The sequence below is a fragment of the Crocuta crocuta genome, unplaced genomic scaffold, assembly GCF_008692635.1.
Source record: "Crocuta crocuta isolate KB4526 unplaced genomic scaffold, BGI_CrCroc_1.0 scaffold369, whole genome shotgun sequence".
Taxonomy (NCBI): domain Eukaryota; kingdom Metazoa; phylum Chordata; class Mammalia; order Carnivora; family Hyaenidae; genus Crocuta; species Crocuta crocuta.
Window position 1 is genome coordinate 2,236,730 of NW_027529441.1, and position 18,139 is coordinate 2,254,868.

General features: G+C 38.6%; 1 protein-coding gene across 1 annotated transcript in view; it reads left to right on the forward strand.

The window, feature by feature from the left end:
- Window positions 1-1,434: 1,434 nt before the first annotated feature.
- The window catches only part of GRIK1 (glutamate ionotropic receptor kainate type subunit 1), a 147,125-nt gene continuing 130,420 nt past the window's right edge, over window positions 1,435-18,139 (forward strand). The window contains exons 1-3 of the mRNA XM_077760197.1: window positions 1,435-1,570; window positions 9,720-9,887; window positions 13,619-13,876. Coding sequence (XP_077616323.1) covers window positions 1,435-1,570; window positions 9,720-9,887; window positions 13,619-13,876 — 562 coding nt within the window. The remainder of the gene's footprint in view (window positions 1,571-9,719; window positions 9,888-13,618; window positions 13,877-18,139) is intronic.

The following is an 18,139-nucleotide window of genomic DNA, read 5'->3' on the forward strand; positions in this document are numbered from 1 at the left end:
AATGAGACTTAGCGGACCTGACCATTGAACTTCCTGTTGCCTATAGTATCTCACGGGCAATTTCTGTGGTAAATACTGCTCTGTCAAAGCCTCGAACTTCCATCTGTTCTGGCTTCAGACAACAATTGTCATCTTTGACAGCAATATTTCCTTCTTAGCAAGGAGAAATTTCAGCTTGAGAGATGGCAGAAAGAGGCTGGAAGAAAACCAGGCAATTGTGTTGAAGCGTAGAACACAGCTTCCTTAAAACTACAAGATGTGAAATTGGCATATTCTAATCACTTAATAAGTAGAAAATGAAATTTGAGCCTTTTAGTATGAATATGTGCCACTTAAGTGAGATATTAAAAGCTCTCAACAGATAGTAGAGTGATCACAGAATTTCATGAAAGTAAGTTTGGCACGAGTATTACCCTTCAGCAGTATTCCTGGTTTTCGCCTGAAATCTGCCTTTGAATGGGACGTGAGCCATTCTGCCCAAGTGTTAAGGAGCTGGTGGCTTGATGACAGGTGAGCCTTTAAGGAAGGCTCAGGGTTTTGAAAGTGCTTGGGGATGATGTGCCATCATGGTTGGAAGACAGGGAGCAATCACTGCTCAAAAGACAGAAAGAGGACAGACGCGCTCTCATAAACTTCTCTCTCTTGGCAGAAAGTACTATTTCATCAGGCAGGGTGTTAAGTCACAAAGAAGAGGCTCAACTCAACTGAATGGTCATTTCAGGGGCACCATGTACTATGTCCAAATCAGGACGTTTAGTCCTGGTAGAAGGCCAGGATCAATAAGCTCGTCCCCACCCTCAAAGAACAGTTAGACTCCCAGCTTATGATTTTACACCAAAGTGAATTCCCTTACTATGTACTGGATTATATGTTATTAAAAGAGGTGGAAGAGTTCGCTTCTGGCTGGAAAAATCAGAAAAGACTCCACACTGGAGGTGACAAAGAGTGGACTTCTTGTTCTGTTATAAAATAATGAACTTCTGCACATAGTGCTCTTTTCTGTAATCTACCACCACTAGGCTGGGAGCTCTGCCAATGGTGTAAAGCAAGTGTGTCCCTCTTTGTATCTTCCCCTGCTGCCAGCATAATCTTAGCTATTAACAGAGGGCCAATAATGTTGGATCAATTGAATCAAAGTGAATATTGACTATCACTAGAATAAAGTACCTTTCTTTGGCTTTGGTTGTACTATCTTTTTTAATTTGCAACTCAAATTTATTAAGAAAAATTACTGGCAGCGGGTGCTAAACAGCCCATAATCCATAGCCTTTCCCTTAACTGGTCGTTCCCATAACCACTACCATCTGAAGCATCTCAGGAATTCCTTACTCCAAGACATATTTTCCTCCTCCTTGAAGGCCATTCCTACTGAATTCATGCAGCTCTCTTTGAGATATCACAGAGAGTTTAGATGCACTTATTATATTAGGGGTGATGTCAAACCCCATTCCTCCTCTTCAAAGAACACCAATATCTGAAGACACTTGTAGACGGTTTGGCAACAGCCAGACCATTGAGGCTGGCCTTGTCCTTACCCATAGCTGTGTCCTCAATCAGGACTTCATGAGAGGTAGAAATTCAGGTGCCCCTTCTCCATTCACTCTCCATTTGATCAAGGAACATCTGTTTTCCATCCAAATTCACCTAGCATGAAATCTTTACCAAGATTATATTGGTCTCCAAAAGTAAAACAAGAAGACGTAAGTTGAGTGGGGAAGAAAGTATTATCTAAGGGAATGCTAGAATTTAAAAGTGGAGGCTTGAAATTAAAGGTGCAGCAAATATAGACCTATAGTAAATTGCTTATGATGTAATAAAATAGAATTATGGATGTGGATGTGGCAATAAAGAGAGGCAATATAATACCGTATATTTAAGGAGTAGCTATCAGCAAAGGAATAGATCAAATTGCCATCTTGTTTTCTGCTGATAGCTTCTGGAATGGTTATTATTCCACAGGAATGCAAAACAAGAATCAACACTACTGAAGGTTTCCATTTCTTGATTGCCAGCTAATCACTCTTCTTTCCTGGATGACCTCACAGTTTGTCACAGTGGGCACACAGCAGCTAGTTAAGGGGGTAAGCGAGGTTTATTAGAATATGCATAGTAATATCACGGCCCTGTTATATTAAGAATAAAATAGGAAAAGGTAGGAAGCAAAGAAACCCAATGTGCTGTATGGAGCAGTTACTTGCTTTATTTGCAAAATCAAGTTAGGGAGCTAAAAATTGCTATTGGATATACTAAATAAAGTAACATTTTATGAAAGAGAAAAATGTAATAATTAAGAGCATCCACTACTGAAAGTTTCTTTTCGTATTAGTTTCCTGTGGCTGGTGTAACAAATACAAGAAAGTGTGTGGCTTAAGATCATAGAGGTGAGCCTGGGTGGCTCTATTGGTTAAGCATCCGACTTCAGCTCAGGTCATGATCTCGTGGTCCATGAGTTCAAGCTCCACGTCAGGCTCTGTGCTGACAGCTCAGAGCCTGGAGCCTGCTTTGGATTCTGTGTCTCCCTCTCTCTCTGTCCCTCCCCTGCTCACTCTCTCTCTCTCTCTCTCTTTCTCAAAAATAAACATGAAAAAAAAACCGACCATAGAAATCCATTTCTCACAGTTCTGGAGCCCAGAAGTCCAAAATCAAGTTGTTAATGGGGTTCAGGCTCCAGGAAAGATTCAATTCCTTGCCTCTTCCACCTTCTGGTGGCTCCCGGCATTCCTTGGTTTCAAGCTATATCATTCCAATCTCTGCCTTTCTCCATTGACACTTGCTCTTGGTTGATGGCAACCCAACCTTATGGCTTTTAATACCACCTAAGCCTAATCTTTGGTGATGACTCCAAAATTTCTATCTCTAGACCACATCTCTCCCACAAAACCCAGGTCGTTATAGGTGATTTCCTAGTTGACATCTCCACTCATATTGGTAACAAGCATCATGGAGTAATCAGGCTCCAAATCAGGCATCCGCTCTTTTCTTTATCTTGGTGAATGGCAATTTCAGCTCGAAAGCCTGGCATCATTCTTGACTCTCTTCTCATTTCCAATTGATCAGAAAATCCTGCCAGCTATACTTTCAATTTTTATTTAGAATTTGGCCACTTTTTGCCATATCCCAACACTTCTAATCTATACCAAACCGTCACTGTCAGTCACCTGGGTTATCCCAGTGCCTCTGGTTAGTCACCTGATATTGTAGCAACTTCAGTAGCAGAGTTCAGCTTTTTCTCTTGCCCCTCTCCTCCCTTCAGTCTGTTCATAGTACAGAAAACAGGGTGAGCTTTAGGAACCCAGTGCCATGTGTGTCTCCTGCTCTCACACAGCTACTGTACTCTCAATGCTTCTGACATTTCTGATCATCAAATGGGTGAGGGTTTTCCACATCAAGCAATTCTTTGTGATATCTGCTGGGTGTCCTACAGTTTATCTCAATTCTGAAACTACTTACCTGGAGATAGTGTCAGAGTTCACAGGATAAAGGCTCAGTCCCATGAGATCGCCTTGCCACCTCAGTTACCAATAGCTAGTAGGTCCCTGGATTACCCACAACTGCTGAATAACTCAGCTGTGAATCAGAGGTTTCCATCACTTCCTCCTCCTTGGATGTGATTATTTGCTAGAGCAGCTCACAGAACTCAGGGAAATAATTATATTTGTCAGCTTATTAAAGGATACAGGTGAACAATCAGATGAAGAGATACACAAGGCAATGTTTAGGAGGGTCCCAAGCACAGAAGCATCTATTTCCATGGAGCTGGGGTATATTACCCTCTCAGGAATTGGATGTTTTCAACAACCCCGGAAGCTCTCTGAACCCCATCCTTCTGGAGGCTTCATTACATAAGCATGATTGATGGACTCCTTGGCCACTGACAGCTGGATCCATCTCTGGGCCCTCTCCCCTCCCTGGAGATCACGGGGTGGAATCAAAAGTCCCAACCCTCAAATCGAAGGGTTAATTCTCTGCACAACCAACCCCATTCTTGGGTGGGTCCCCCAAAGTCACATTATCAGTATGACAAAAGACAACTTTGTTGTTCTTATCACTCAGGAAACTCCAATGGTTTGAGGAGCTCTGCACCAAAAAGGGGGATGAAGACCAACATATATGTCTTATTATAAACCACAGTGGCACACAAGGAGGTCCTCTTAAAATATGTCCTTTCCCTACTCTACTCAAAGCTCTCTTGTAGTTTCTGATCTCACTCAGAATAAAATCCAGGTCCTATTATGGCTGATAAACCCTCTGCAATTTGCTCTAATCCACCCCTATCACTGCTCTCCACATATCTTCTATCAGTCCAGACCTGGCTCACCTTCTTTCATCCTCACTGTTCCTCAACATTAACACCAGGCAGCTCCTACCTTAGAACATTTTGTTCCCTCTGACTGGAATGCTCTTCCTTCAATATCTTAGGGCAGTTTCCTCTGTCTCTGAGGTTCTCACTTAGAAGTTGCCCTCTTTGTGAGATCTTTCCTGGCCTCCTACCCTAACATGTCAATGCCTTTCTTCCCATTCATGATCAGCTCCCCTTCTAACATGTAAGCTCCAAAAATCAGAGTTCTGTCTATTTTTTTAGTGCTGTATCCCCAGTGCCAACTACAGTGTCTGACTCATAGGAGGCTAAGCATCTTATAAATAAATAATTAAATAGTGGATGAATTAGTAAATGAAAGAATGAGTTCTTCAGTAGAGTCATAAACATGACATGTACAATCAGTTGAAGTAGGAAGAAAAGAACCTAAATATATATGAGGAAGTAATTTTATTACATTTCTGAATGGTATTATTGTAAATGCATTATTGGAATACATTCACCAATACAGGGTAAGTTAATTTGGAACGATATATTCCTTTTATGGGAATGAGATTCAATGTTATTATTTTCATGTTGTTGTTTTTTCCATCATCAAGCAAGATGGATTCCCTGGTACAATGTAGCTTTGTTTTTCTTAAATTCCTTTTGGGAAGAAGGGGCAAACTCATACTTCCCATTCATCATCCAGCACAGGCTCTACTTAGAGGGAGCAGACGTGGAAACAATAGACAAGAGTAGAACTGCTTTTCCTTAGGATATGTGCCTATAAAAAGGGCCTCCATTTATACCATGTTATATCCACACTGACTTTAACTGGGATAACCCCCTGCTTTATGGAAAGCTAGTGACCACCCAGTTCTCTTTTGTCATGACTAAACACAGATTTCATCTGGAAAAACACATATATACTCCAGAGTAGTACCAAATATGCTTGTTAACTGAATTAAGATGTTGTAGGCATAGATTTAGAGGGAAGGGTCTTTGGATGAAGGTGGTGATTTGAAGACAGATTGGGAAGCAGGTTATTAAGTATCCTTGGAACCTAAAAAAAAAAATCAATCAATCAATCAGTCAATCAATCAGTCAATCAAGGGGACCTAGAGCCAAGCCGGGCCTTTTTCAAATACAGATGGTTTCTGGTCTCCATCCTTTAATATTATGATTCTGTACAAATGGGATGGGGGCTAGGAAAAATGTGGAAACCATTGTTTACCTTAGGTATCATTGCAAACAGCACAGCAGTCAGTCTTGGCCTTGACTAAGTACTGCCTTTTTGCCTAAAATGATCATGTTTTTTTGACCGAATAGCAGGTAACTTTGTGATTAAAACCACTTCTCTTCGAAGTCTAGACAGAATTATGTGACACAAACCACAAACTCCCACTTGGCCCCCTTGTGCCCACCACTATTCCCCCATTGAAGACAACCTGTTACGAGTGCAGGATGTAGCCATCTCTGGTTTCCATCTATGTCCATGTGGTCACAAAACAAAACCACCTGTCTTAGTCTGAACTTGTTGATGCAGGGATCTACCCAACAGAGACAGAAACACACCTGTGGTGATGTAACTCTGCTACCTAAATCTGTACTGAGATTTCAAGTGAGTTTTTCTCTGCTTACCTTAGACCACTGTACCATAAATTTAGAATCATGTTGGAAGAGAATTTTCCATGCATAGATGTGATTTACGTTATAATTGTCCAGTTTCAATTTCAAAGCCCTTGGGGTAAAAAATTAAGATGTATATCTTAGCTCGGACTGCTATAACAGTATCACAGACTTGGTGGCTTATACAACAAACACTTAATTCTCATAGTTCTGGAGTCTGGGAAGTGTAAGTCAAGACATTGACAGAGCTGGTGACTTTGATGACACGTTTCCTGGCTTGTAGACAGCTGTCTTCTCTTCTATCTTCACACGGATGGGTGAAAGAGAAGAGAGTCGCTGACCTTGGCAAAAAAGGGCAATGGGAAGGGCCAAAGGGAGGGGAAGAACAGAGAAGGAAGAGGAACAGAGGAAAGAGCCAGGTAGGAGTTCCTCCTCTTGAAACCTGGGGACCCGAGCATACAGATGACTGAGGCCAGAAACTGACTACATGGAGAGCCCCAAAGACTTGAAATGTCTCACTGACAAGCCCACACCCACAATAAAAAGAAATATGCATGTGTCCCTTGGTGTGTGTCCCTCTACTCCATCAAGGACTCTGAGGTTCCGTTTTGTCAAATCTGAAGCCCTGAGGAAGAGGAGAGAGGGAATGGTGAATGCTTAAATGTCTACTTCCTTAGGAGGAACTGGAATGGTGCCCATCAATAACTGTCTTGTCTCTATCAGATTGCACTTTCCTGGTACTTCCTCAGCTCTCTGTATGCCTCACTGCATTGCAAGGGTTTGGTATTCAGCAGCAGCCCTTCCTAAGGGAAAAAGAAGAGTGTAGTAGAGTTGAGCTAATGACAACATTTGTAATGCTTGTTTGGTGCCAGAATGAAAGAGAATTGCCCCCAAAATGACAAAACAGAATTCACCTACGTATCACATAAGCACATAATAAAAACACTTATCATTATCTTAAACTCAGGGACATTCAGCTTTATATAAAAGACAACTATATACCAAAGGAACAATTTTGAAGTGAGCAGGGAGTTTTACAACAATTTCTAATTCCTCTTTATTCACATGTAATAATATTAACTTATTTCTGGGGAATTATTGAGTTTTCAGGTCACCATTCATGCATTGTAACATTCCATTCACAGAGAAATTCTCTAAGGTAAGCAGAGAAGCAATATTAACCCACATTTGGAGATGAAGGACATCAGAAATAATTTGATAAAGAACACATATGTATAATAATATATATTATAATACACATATATAAATCAATTATTTATAGTTCTCTATATAGAGAATATATATTCTCTGTTACATTGTTCTCTCTATGTGTGCATAGACTAGAGAATCAATCACACCCCTGAATTTGTCACAGACAAGGTTTAGGGAACTTGAATAAGCTAGGCAAAGTGTGTGATCTCTCAGCTCACTTTTTCATGTACAAAACCAGAAATGCTCCCTCCTATACAGAATTTTATAAGACCTAAATGAAATATTACCAAAGAGGTATTTCATAGTAACTTTCTTCCCAATATTTAAAATTCTTTCTCAGAAAGAAAGTGGGTGGACCAAGGTCCAAAATTCAGAATTTCTAATTCCCATTCTGGTGTGTATTCTCTCCTACCAGCCTGCTTCTGCAACTGAGTGGTGCTTACGTTTGAGCCAATGACAGATCTTCCTCCTAAATAGTTTTAGGCTGAACATTTTAAGTTACTTACATCTTGATTGTATACAAGACACATTTTCTCTTCCTAAGGGTTTTCACTATGTGCTTGAAGAGATTGACAAATTGAAAAAAACTGCTGATAATGACTATGGAAACCCTAAAGCCAAGCAGTTTCTGAAGTCTGGGCTATTGTAATTGTGGGTCAGCTTGATATCTGGGTTCTTCTATCATGTGAGCTTACCATAGCACTATGGAGTACTCAGCAGTCTGAGAGAAACTGAAAGCCCACTAACCTGCTCACCATTGTCTGAGAAAAGAAAAATAAATAAATAAATGAATAAATGAATAAGTAAATAAATAAATAAAGTCACTTAAGAGCAAAATTTTTCCTAACATTGGCTTCAAAATAAGTGTCCAGTAAGAATCTGTAGATAGAGGTTAACATGATCTCGTACCATGGTCATACAGTGCTCAACTTGGGTTTCTCAGAGAAAAGGGACATGATCTCTGCAAGAATATCTCATATCATCAGTCGAAAAGCCAGAAACATTGCCAAAGGATGCCAAAGTACTTTAGTTCTAACCTTCTCAGCTTTTGCAAGCTGACATTGTAATTGGTTATTTAATAAAGAAAATCAGGAAATTGCAAAATAATAACACTTAATTTTATAATTAATAAGTTATAATTTATCATATTTATGGTAATACAAATTATAGATGTGTATTTGTTTACAGTTCTTTCAAAATAGTATCAAAGTAATTTTTTTAAATTACAATTTGTCAATTAGAATTCTTCTAAGGAAACACATGAATCATACAGGTGCCTGTGTTATTTGAGATTTTCAGCTTTAGATATTTCTTTTCTTTTCTTTTCTTCTCTTCTGTTCTCTTTTCTTTTGTTCTCTCTCTCTTTTTTTTCCTCTTCTCTTTTCTTTTTCTTCTCTTTTTTCTGTCCTTTTCTCTTTTTTTTCCTTTCCATTTCTTTTCCTTATTTTCTTTCTTATTTTTCCTTCCTTCCTTCCTTTCTTCCTTCCTTCCTTCCTTCCAAGTGTAGAGAGAACTTGAAGCATTTGCAGATCAATCTGGCATAACCAAGTTTGGAAAAAACTTACAACCTACCCTCAGTAAGGAGTCCCTCAATGGTGAGACCTAGTTACAAGTATTCAGCACTCCATGAAATCCAGTTAATGGTTTATTCAAGGGAAATGAGGAGTATTGGTCAATCAACTAATAAGTCAAGTAGTGATCAGCTAAGAAAGACTCTACTGTATGTCCTGTATCTATTAAAAAAAATTAAGAGTATACAGCTGAAAATACTCCAATTACCTCTACTAATATCACCAGATAAAGCCAGAACTGAATCCTCCAATGAGGCTTTAAGCACTGATATTTCGCATTGTCACTTGTGAGGAGATGCTCACGTTTAATATATTTAGTGCATATTCTCTGTTAGGGGAGGAACACATTTCTCTAGAGATGGGATGCAGGCGTGTTTTGGGGCCAGACCAAACAGTTTCTCAAAACAAAACAAAATAAAACAAACAAAAGTTCTTTGAATCTGCTTGCGCGCTTTGGGAAGTACTAGAATATGACCTCCGAATTCTGGGCAATAAAAAAAAGAAGAAATGCTTTCATTTTGAAAAATTTAAGTATATGTATGTCTCATTTTGACCTCAGTCACCTCTCTGAATGATCTGTTTAGAGTCTAAAAAGTCTGCTTTTGAATCAAAAGTGCTTCATTCTGAAGAGGTATGGTCCTACCAGACACGGCTCAAATCATGTTTAGGTCACTCACTGTGTGATTCACATTCAGACTGTGGAAAATGGCTTTCCACCATGCTGTCAGTTATGCTTGACATGGTACTAAATATTTGGAATGTGTTGGCCACCTGAGAGGTAATATACAGTCCAACTTTGGGTTCCAAACCTGAGGCATACATATGAAGACCTATTTCTGTGCATGTGACACATGCTGATAAACTTTTAACACTGGGTTTGGGATCTGTTCTGACTATTACCACATTTATTTTGGGGGATCTTTTGTCTGAATCATTTATATTCTTCTTAAAAAATACACAGGAATTATGTGACTAATGCTTCTCATGCATCTCTTTTGCTTCTGCAGGAGGGATTTTTGAAACTGTGGAAAACGAACCTGTTAATGTCGAAGAACTAGCATTCAAGTTCGCAGTCACCAGCATTAACAGAAATCGAACCCTGATGCCTAACACCACATTAACCTATGACATCCAGAGAATTAACCTTTTTGATAGTTTTGAAGCCTCACGGAGAGGTAACTCTTTTCACATTTTTAAAAGCTTTTTCGGGTGATGTGTCTGCTCAACAAGTCACCTTTTTGCTACCTGCCCTTTTTCAGAGTGGACATCTTTGTGTAAATGGGTTGTAGGAAATCTCGGTCCTTGATGTCACTGTCCAGTGCAATCTGAACGATCCTAATGGATGTTGCCTAGCTCTGTTTTCTGGGCCATTCTGATTAGCTCACCCTTCAGTGCCCTCTACTCTATGATTAACTGGTTCAGCTGTGAATGGAAAACGTCAAGCTTGATCTGTTTTTCCTTCCTGAGGCTGAGATACCACCATGAAATTGTACAGTGCAGTCAAATAAAACTTCATGGAAGGTCATAGCCACTGAGCATGTGGAAATGTCCACAACACACATAACTCACACCCTGAATTTTAACAGATTGTAAACCACTGAGTTTACCTAGCATTTTCTCAACTTAAAAAAAAGAAAAATGAAAAACAAAAAACCTCCTTTCCATAAAGTTATAAAAATATAAAAAATTAAATCAACGAGACAATCTCTGTATTTTTTTTCCCTGATTCTCTTTTTCTTCTGAGAAGGCAAGTTCCTAAAAAGTAATCCAATTTATTTATTTTTATTTATTTTATTTTTTACTTTTTAATGTTTTAGTTATTTCTGAGAGACAGAGAGAGAGAGAAAGAGAGCGTGAGCAGGGGAGGGTCAGAGAGAGAGGGAGACACAGAATCTGAAGCAGACTCCAGGCTCTGAGCTGGCCGTCAGCACAGAGCCCTATGCAGAGCTTGAAACCACGAACCGTGAGATCATGACCTGAGCCAAAGTCGGATGCTCAACCGACTGAGCCATCCAGGCGCCCCAAAAGTAATCTAATTTATACACAGGCTGTAAGGTTTCTGTCCTGGAAAGAGCCATTGGGATCGTGGGGCTTGTTTAGACGTTCCCCCAAACACTCCTGAGATGACTCTGAAGCACAGTCACATTCAATACACTTGCAAGTTGGCCTCTAACCAGGGAGCTGTTGAGACTCCATGCAGGTTTCTGTGTGGACCCCAAAGCTGCTCCTCACCCCCATAGAAGGAGAGGCTCTTTCCCTCACAGAGGAATGCTTTGCCAATGAAAAGCACACAAATAAATGGAATACAATGAACACCATGTTTATGCTGATTTCCAAGTAACTAACACTGGTTGTTTCCACATAGAATTAACTTAGCATCATGAGATGTATGCACCTTACACACTCTGCTGCAGGATTTCTAGCATTCTTTAGAAACAAAAGGCTCAGTGTTTTCCTAGCAGCAAAGATGAAAAGCAAATAGTAAAATGATTCTTCTTCTGGTCTCTGGCATGACCTTAGTATAAGAATATTTTCTTTTTAAAGATGGATGGAATTTCAGATACTGTGTAGGTCAGAGTTGTCTATGAACAAATAATAAAGTTTTCTATTTATACAGCTCTTCAAAGTCATCTTCACATAAATTATTTCTATGGGTTAGATCTCTCTCCTTCTCTGCCTCTGTCTGTCTCTGTCTTTGTCTCTGTCTTTTGATCTCTGTATCTGTCTCTGTGTGTGTGTCTCTCTGTCTGTCTCTGTCTTGCCTCTCTGTCACACACACACACACACACACACACACACACACACACACACACACACACACACACATTGCTGAGCAAATACCTTAGAAAGGCAAACACATTTAACAACAATACTTCAGCCCACAAAAAACTGAAAGCTTTTTTGTGGTCTCAAGTATCTGTCATACTTGTAAATTAAACACCCCCAAAGCTTCTTAAAACTGGTAATTTGCTGGCAAACAGAATTCAAAAAATTGATTTTCTGTCAAGTCATATTAGCATCCCGGAGCTAAATATTAGCAGGAATCTCAATCCATTGCCCATGTTAGACAAAACAACAGCTCACATATTCTCATGCTCTCATTTTATCCTACCAGTGAAAACATATCCAGGAAATGAGCTGCTGTAGACAATGGCAGTTTATACTTACAGCACTTAATGCAGAAAATTATATGTCTTCATATCTCATGTAGCAGTTCAGTGCCAAACAGCACAATATGAGAAAGTTTTTCCTTGTGAATGACTGTCAGCATTTGCAATACCATAGATATTTACAATATGGCTTTCAAAATTTTATTTATTAGTTTTACTCTCTAAATCAAGTCAGATAATTTTGACAAAGCCATATAATTTTTCTACCTATTATTATTTATAGGGTGACATTACTATAAAAATTAACACAGTTGCATTTATAAATGTTGTTATTATTTACTTCAAATATTTAATTGTTATCTCTTGACACTTCCAAATTTCTTTAAATTAGTAATAAAATAATGAAATGCTTGTAAGCTTGTATATAATTCCAGCATAAATTTATATCAGCATGAAGTGAGGAGACCCTATTTTACATGGTTGTATAGGATAATTGGTCCCAATCTTTCTGGAAGGGAATTTGCCTAATATGTATCAAGTAACTTAAAAAATATCGGTGCCATTTAATTATAGTGGAGAATTTACTCTAAAAAAGTAATGTAAAATTCAGAGAAAAACAAAAAAAAACCTAAGATAAGTCCTATAATAATAATTATAATAACAAAAGTTAGGAGCAGCTTAAATGTTCATATCATCAGAATAGTTAAATAAATGATGACATATATACCCATGGAATGGGCTATTCTACAGACACAGAAAATATACTTTTGAAGACTTCATAATGACTTGGAGGAAAGGGTGTGTTTTTAGCATTAAATTCAGTGTTAAAGAAAACATGTATCAACCTACATCTGTATAATTCAATTTTTTTATAAACTGGAATGACAAAATATGAATAGGTATTATTCCAAGATGATGGAATTACAGGGCCTTTTCCTTCTCTCTTATGCTTTAAAATACTCTAAATGCTCTCAATGAGTACATAAAATCTTGTAATGAGAAAAATAAATAAATGTTATAGGTTAATTTTTAAGTACATGTTGAGTTGATTTTGTTAGGCTACATGCTGGCTGATGTGAAAGTAGGGAGAACCCTGTTCTTGAGCTTGGTCCCTGGCCTCTGGTAGAGTTCCACCCGTATCTGGTGGCCCTGACTCATTTCATTGTCTATAGTATTAGTGGATTGGACCAAATGGCTTCTGAGATCTCTTTAAGCTCTGCTATGCTAATATTCTATAATTAATTAGGCATCAGTATCACTTAATATTCTTTAGCAGTTTTTCAATAGCCTGGGATTCCTTTCTGAGTTTTGGGAACATGGGAACTAAAGTGCTTTGCAGCCACCCAGAGAATCTTCTGAATTCTGTGACCACAGTAATATCCTCATTGTCACCCTGTCATAGGACAGTACATCATTCATGTGACATTCCCTTGGCAAACGGCTTATAGAGCAGCTCTGTGCACCCCCAGGTTACCCCACACCAAGCAAAGGATTTAGATCCCGTCCGATAAAAAGTAACAGTGTGAGAGCAGCCACTTAGTTTTGATTGCACAGAGATGGCCCTGTGATGTGTTGCTAATCAGTTCCACATTCAAATAGCTCAGTATCTTAGTATCTCAGGGATACTGGAAGTTGGATTAAGCATAATTTCTCAACAGACAGATGGAGAGTGGAGAATTTCCAGTAGTGAAAATAAAAAGAGAGATCATGAAAAGAAAGATGGAATTTACAGCCCTCTCTTTCTCTCCCCCATTCCCTGCCTTCCCTCTCAACCCCGCCTCATCTGTGGCCACCAGCCTGTGACCAGCTGGCTCTTGGTGTGGCTGCTCTCTTTGGCCCTTCCCACAGTTCCTCCGTCAGTGCTGTGCAGTCAATTTGCAATGCTCTCGAAGTTCCACACATACAGACACGCTGGAAACACCCATCGGTGGACAACAGAGACTTGTTTTACATCAACCTGTACCCGGATTATGCAGCTATCAGCAGGGCCGTCCTGGATCTGGTCCTCTACTACAACTGGAAGACCGTGACCGTGGTGTATGAAGACAGCACAGGTATGGGACTCACACAAGAACCTCACCTGGCCATGTGTGGTCTGAACAAAGGGAGTCAGAGTGTTCTAGAGGCATTAACTCATCAGACAGAGTGCATGAAAGTGCTCCTTTATATGAAGTGAATGGAGTATTCTAATTTAGGAGTGCCATGTGTCTCCACATCTATCTAATAATTCCTTTGGATCCTTTCTGATGATCCTTCCATCATCATATTTCGGAGGATGTCTTAAAAGATACATCTTATTGATATTAAAGATGTAATTTCATTTCTCCAACTCTATTAAGACTGTGACCATGACTCCCGTCCTTAATTACTGCAGAGGAAGTTGGAAAATTACTAGGAAGTATGCTTTCAACTTGTAAGTAACTGTGTAAATGTTCCATGTTAGAAAAGTCTCTAAAGGAGGTTAATGAGGAATCCAGTTAGAGGCTGTATCAATAAAGCTGACCGTTTCATGGGAAAGGGACTAAGAACCCCAACAACAAACCCTTAATAAAGTTTGCATTATTCCACCTGCTTATTTTAGGACGCAGAACAGAAAGGTGATATTTAGAGGCTCCATTTCTCTAGACACTTTCTCTGATCTGCCTTTATTTCAAGCTGCTTTGGCTGGCACCTTTGCCCTCTGTCTTCTGGTCACAGTTTCAAGTTTGTTGGGGCCGAGGCTCCCTTTTATTCAGTTAAATTCTGCTGGCGACTCTCCATTGTCAAGTCGTTCTAGTTAAAAGCTGTTCACCATCTCGTCCCTTTCAGCTCCATTAACCCAGCACCATCTTCCCTCCACTCCCTATACCTCATGTCAGCCAGGATGAAGAGTCCATCATTCCTTGCCTCACCCCAACTTCATCCGAATCTTCTTTGCTTTGCTTTTTTCTTTGTTTTTATTGAAGTATAGTTGACACACAATAATACGTTAGTTTCAGGTGTACAGCATAGTGATTCCACAAGTTTATACATCACGCTATGCTCACAAGTGTACCTACCATCTGTCACCATACAACACCATTACAGTGTTATTGACTATAGTCCTTATGCCGTGTTTTTATCCTGTGACTTACTCCTGTGACAAGTCTGTTCTTCCCAGTACCCTTCGCCCATTTTTCCCATCTCCCTACTCACCCACCCCCTCCCCGCCCCCAGCAGTCATCAGATTGTTTTCTGTATTTATGGATCAGTCTGCTTTTTGGGTTTGCTCATTTGTTCATTTGTTTTTGGTTTTTTGTGTTGTTTTGTTAGATTCCACATATAAATGAAATCATATGGTATTTGTCTGTTCTGTCTGACTTATTTCACTTAACATAATAACCTGTAGGTCCATCCATGTTGTTGCAAATCCTGTTGTTTTTATGGCTGTGTAATATTCCATTATATATATACATACACATCTTTATCCCATTCATCTATTAATAGACACTTGGGCTGTTTCCATATCTTAGCTATCGTAAATAATGCTGTGATAAACATAAGTATGCATACATTTTTTGAATTATTTCATTTTCTTTATGTAAATACTCAGTAGTGGCATAACTGGACCATACATTTTTATTTTTAATTTCCTGAAGAAACTTCATACTGTTTTCTATGGTGACTGCATCATTTATATTTATATTCCCATCGACATTGTATGAGGATTCCTTCTTTCCCACATTCTCACCAACATTTACTATTTTTTTTTGTCTTTTTGATACTAGCAATTCTTAAAGGTGTAAGGTAATGTCCCACTGTGGTTTGGATTCGCATTCCCCCGATGATGAGTGATGTTGAGCATCTTTTCATGTATCTGTTGGTCATCTGTATCTCTTCACTGGAAAACTATCTATTTCCGTCCTGTGCCTTTTTTTTTAATTGGATTACTTGTGTACGTGAGTGTGGTGTTGACATGTATAAGTTCTTTACATATTTTGGCATTGACCCCTCATCAGATATTTCATTTACAAATGTCCTCTCCCATTCAGTAGGTTGCCTGTCTGTTTGGGTGATGATTTCCTTTGCTGTGCAAAAGGTTTTTATTTGGGGGTAGTTCCCATAGTTTATTTTTGCTTTTGTTTCTCTTGCCTGAGGAGACATAATAAGTCTGACTCTTTTTTTCTGAAGCTGGTCTCTCACTATGGTGATCCTCCACACTCCCCTAAGATGGTGAAGTCCTTCATTCCACATGTTCTCACTCAAATATCACTTCCTCTTGAAAGCCCACTGAGGCCACCATAGGGTTCAATAGCACTTGATAAATATAAGCATTATGTTACATGTTTCAATTACTCGTTTGCATATGTAGGAGAATAGGAATTCCTAAACATTAGAAGTTTATCTTATTTATTTTTACAATCTGCCACCTAACACAATTATGGTTTATAGGAAACTAGTTAGTTATTACATGTACAAGGAATCATGCTATTTATTTTCTGCATATTTTTTCTCCAAGATTTAAAATTAGCTCCTTTCTTGATCTACACATTTGGTAACAAGGTTAAGAAAATCATTCGTGAAAATTAATAAAGCAAAGCACTTACAAAGTTTTTAATAGTATTTCATTTTTCGCTGTCCTTTTCACCAAGCACTAGCACTTACTACCTCTCAGAGGATGAATAGTAAGCCTCCTCTATTTTGCACTAAACTCTGGTTCCATTTTAAGCTGTCAGATAAAAGTGACTATTACAGTTGGAAATATGCATTTATGTATTTTCTTATACCTCATCTCATTTTTGAAAGAAGTGAAGGTAGGTGATTGGATATATAACTTATAAATATTATATTCAAAACAGTCCTACAGAGAAGCATAAGCCACAGGCAGTCATATTCTTAAACCTTCACCTGCTTGCTAGAAAGAAAGAAACATAACTATCAAATAAATTCCAAAAACAGATTTTAAAGCCTTGAGATAGAACATTATAATGTGCAGGGGAGGGAAAGTTTTAACTTCTAGGACCTTTGGCTGGTCAAGCAGTGAAATTGACATAACACATATTAATAGGAGAAAAGCAAAATTTAATAAGATGTATCCCACCTATAAGCATGGGAGAGACCCAGGAAAACAAAGTAACTTTCTGAAATGTATCATCCTATCATCCTAAATACCACCTTCTGCCGAAGACAGAAGATATTGGGGGTGGGGAATCAGTTATGGGAGATTATCAAAAAAGGCACAGTGAACGAGGGTAAGATTATAATCATATTTAAGTCCGTGCCTTCTCTATTGAGAAGAATTTCTAGAGATTGAGTCATCCCTCTCTTTCTGGTACAGTGAGTGAGACACCCTTACAGAAAGATTTCCTTCATATATGTAAATGTCTTTTACAAAAGGGTAACATCTACCCAGATTTCAGAGCTTCATCTGTGTCTGTTGTTTCTTAAAAATAAATGTCTTAAAATAATCCCCATGCCAAAGGGATAAATTTTGCCTGGCAAATTCTTCTCCCCTTCAACTATAAATGTAAGTATAGTCAGATCTTCCATATTACATACCTTTGTAAATAGAGAATGGCATGAGCTAATAAAGTCATACTATTTCTCATTAGGTAAGTATACACGATAGTACAAATTTTTCTCACGATTTCTACCATCTCCAGCAAAGCAGGGCCATCTAAAAGGAAGACAAATTGATGAATGACATTAAAACCTTTGGATTTAAGAGCTCAACTAAAGGCAGGAGCACAATATTATAGATTTCAAATTGTATCTAGACAAAATATCATTTGTAAAAGGATAACACAGAAGCTGATGTTCTAACCAACCTTCTGATTTCACGTAGGCACCCATAAGTGATGAGCATTTTGCACAGGAGGAAACTCAGTCATTTCTATCATTTTTTACAAGAAACTAAAATCTGGTTTTCATCCTTATTAAGTTCACCTGAGCCCAGCAGCTCACTATGTACTTGAGAAAGTTGAAAATCCCAAATGAATTTGTATGTTGCCCATTAAGTTAGAAATGATTCATGTTAAAATGATTTTACCCACAAAGAAATAAAAAATGTAAATGAATAATCAATTAAGCCATTAAATTGAACCCAGAGAGTAAACAGGTCAACTGAGATCAATAAAAGCAGACATCTTTTGCCTCCGAGTGGGTTTAATACTGCTTGACTCTGGGTTTTGGTTGCAGTAATTATCAAGACATAAAAAGGAGAAAACTTAGTAAACCTGAAGGAAAAGAAAGGACTTAGGTGTGCTCAGCACCTGCCCTCACACCAGAATTAAGTACCCATTAAAGAACACTTTACTGGGATTTGTTTAGGAGTTTGTTAAATAGCCTGAAGCCAGCAC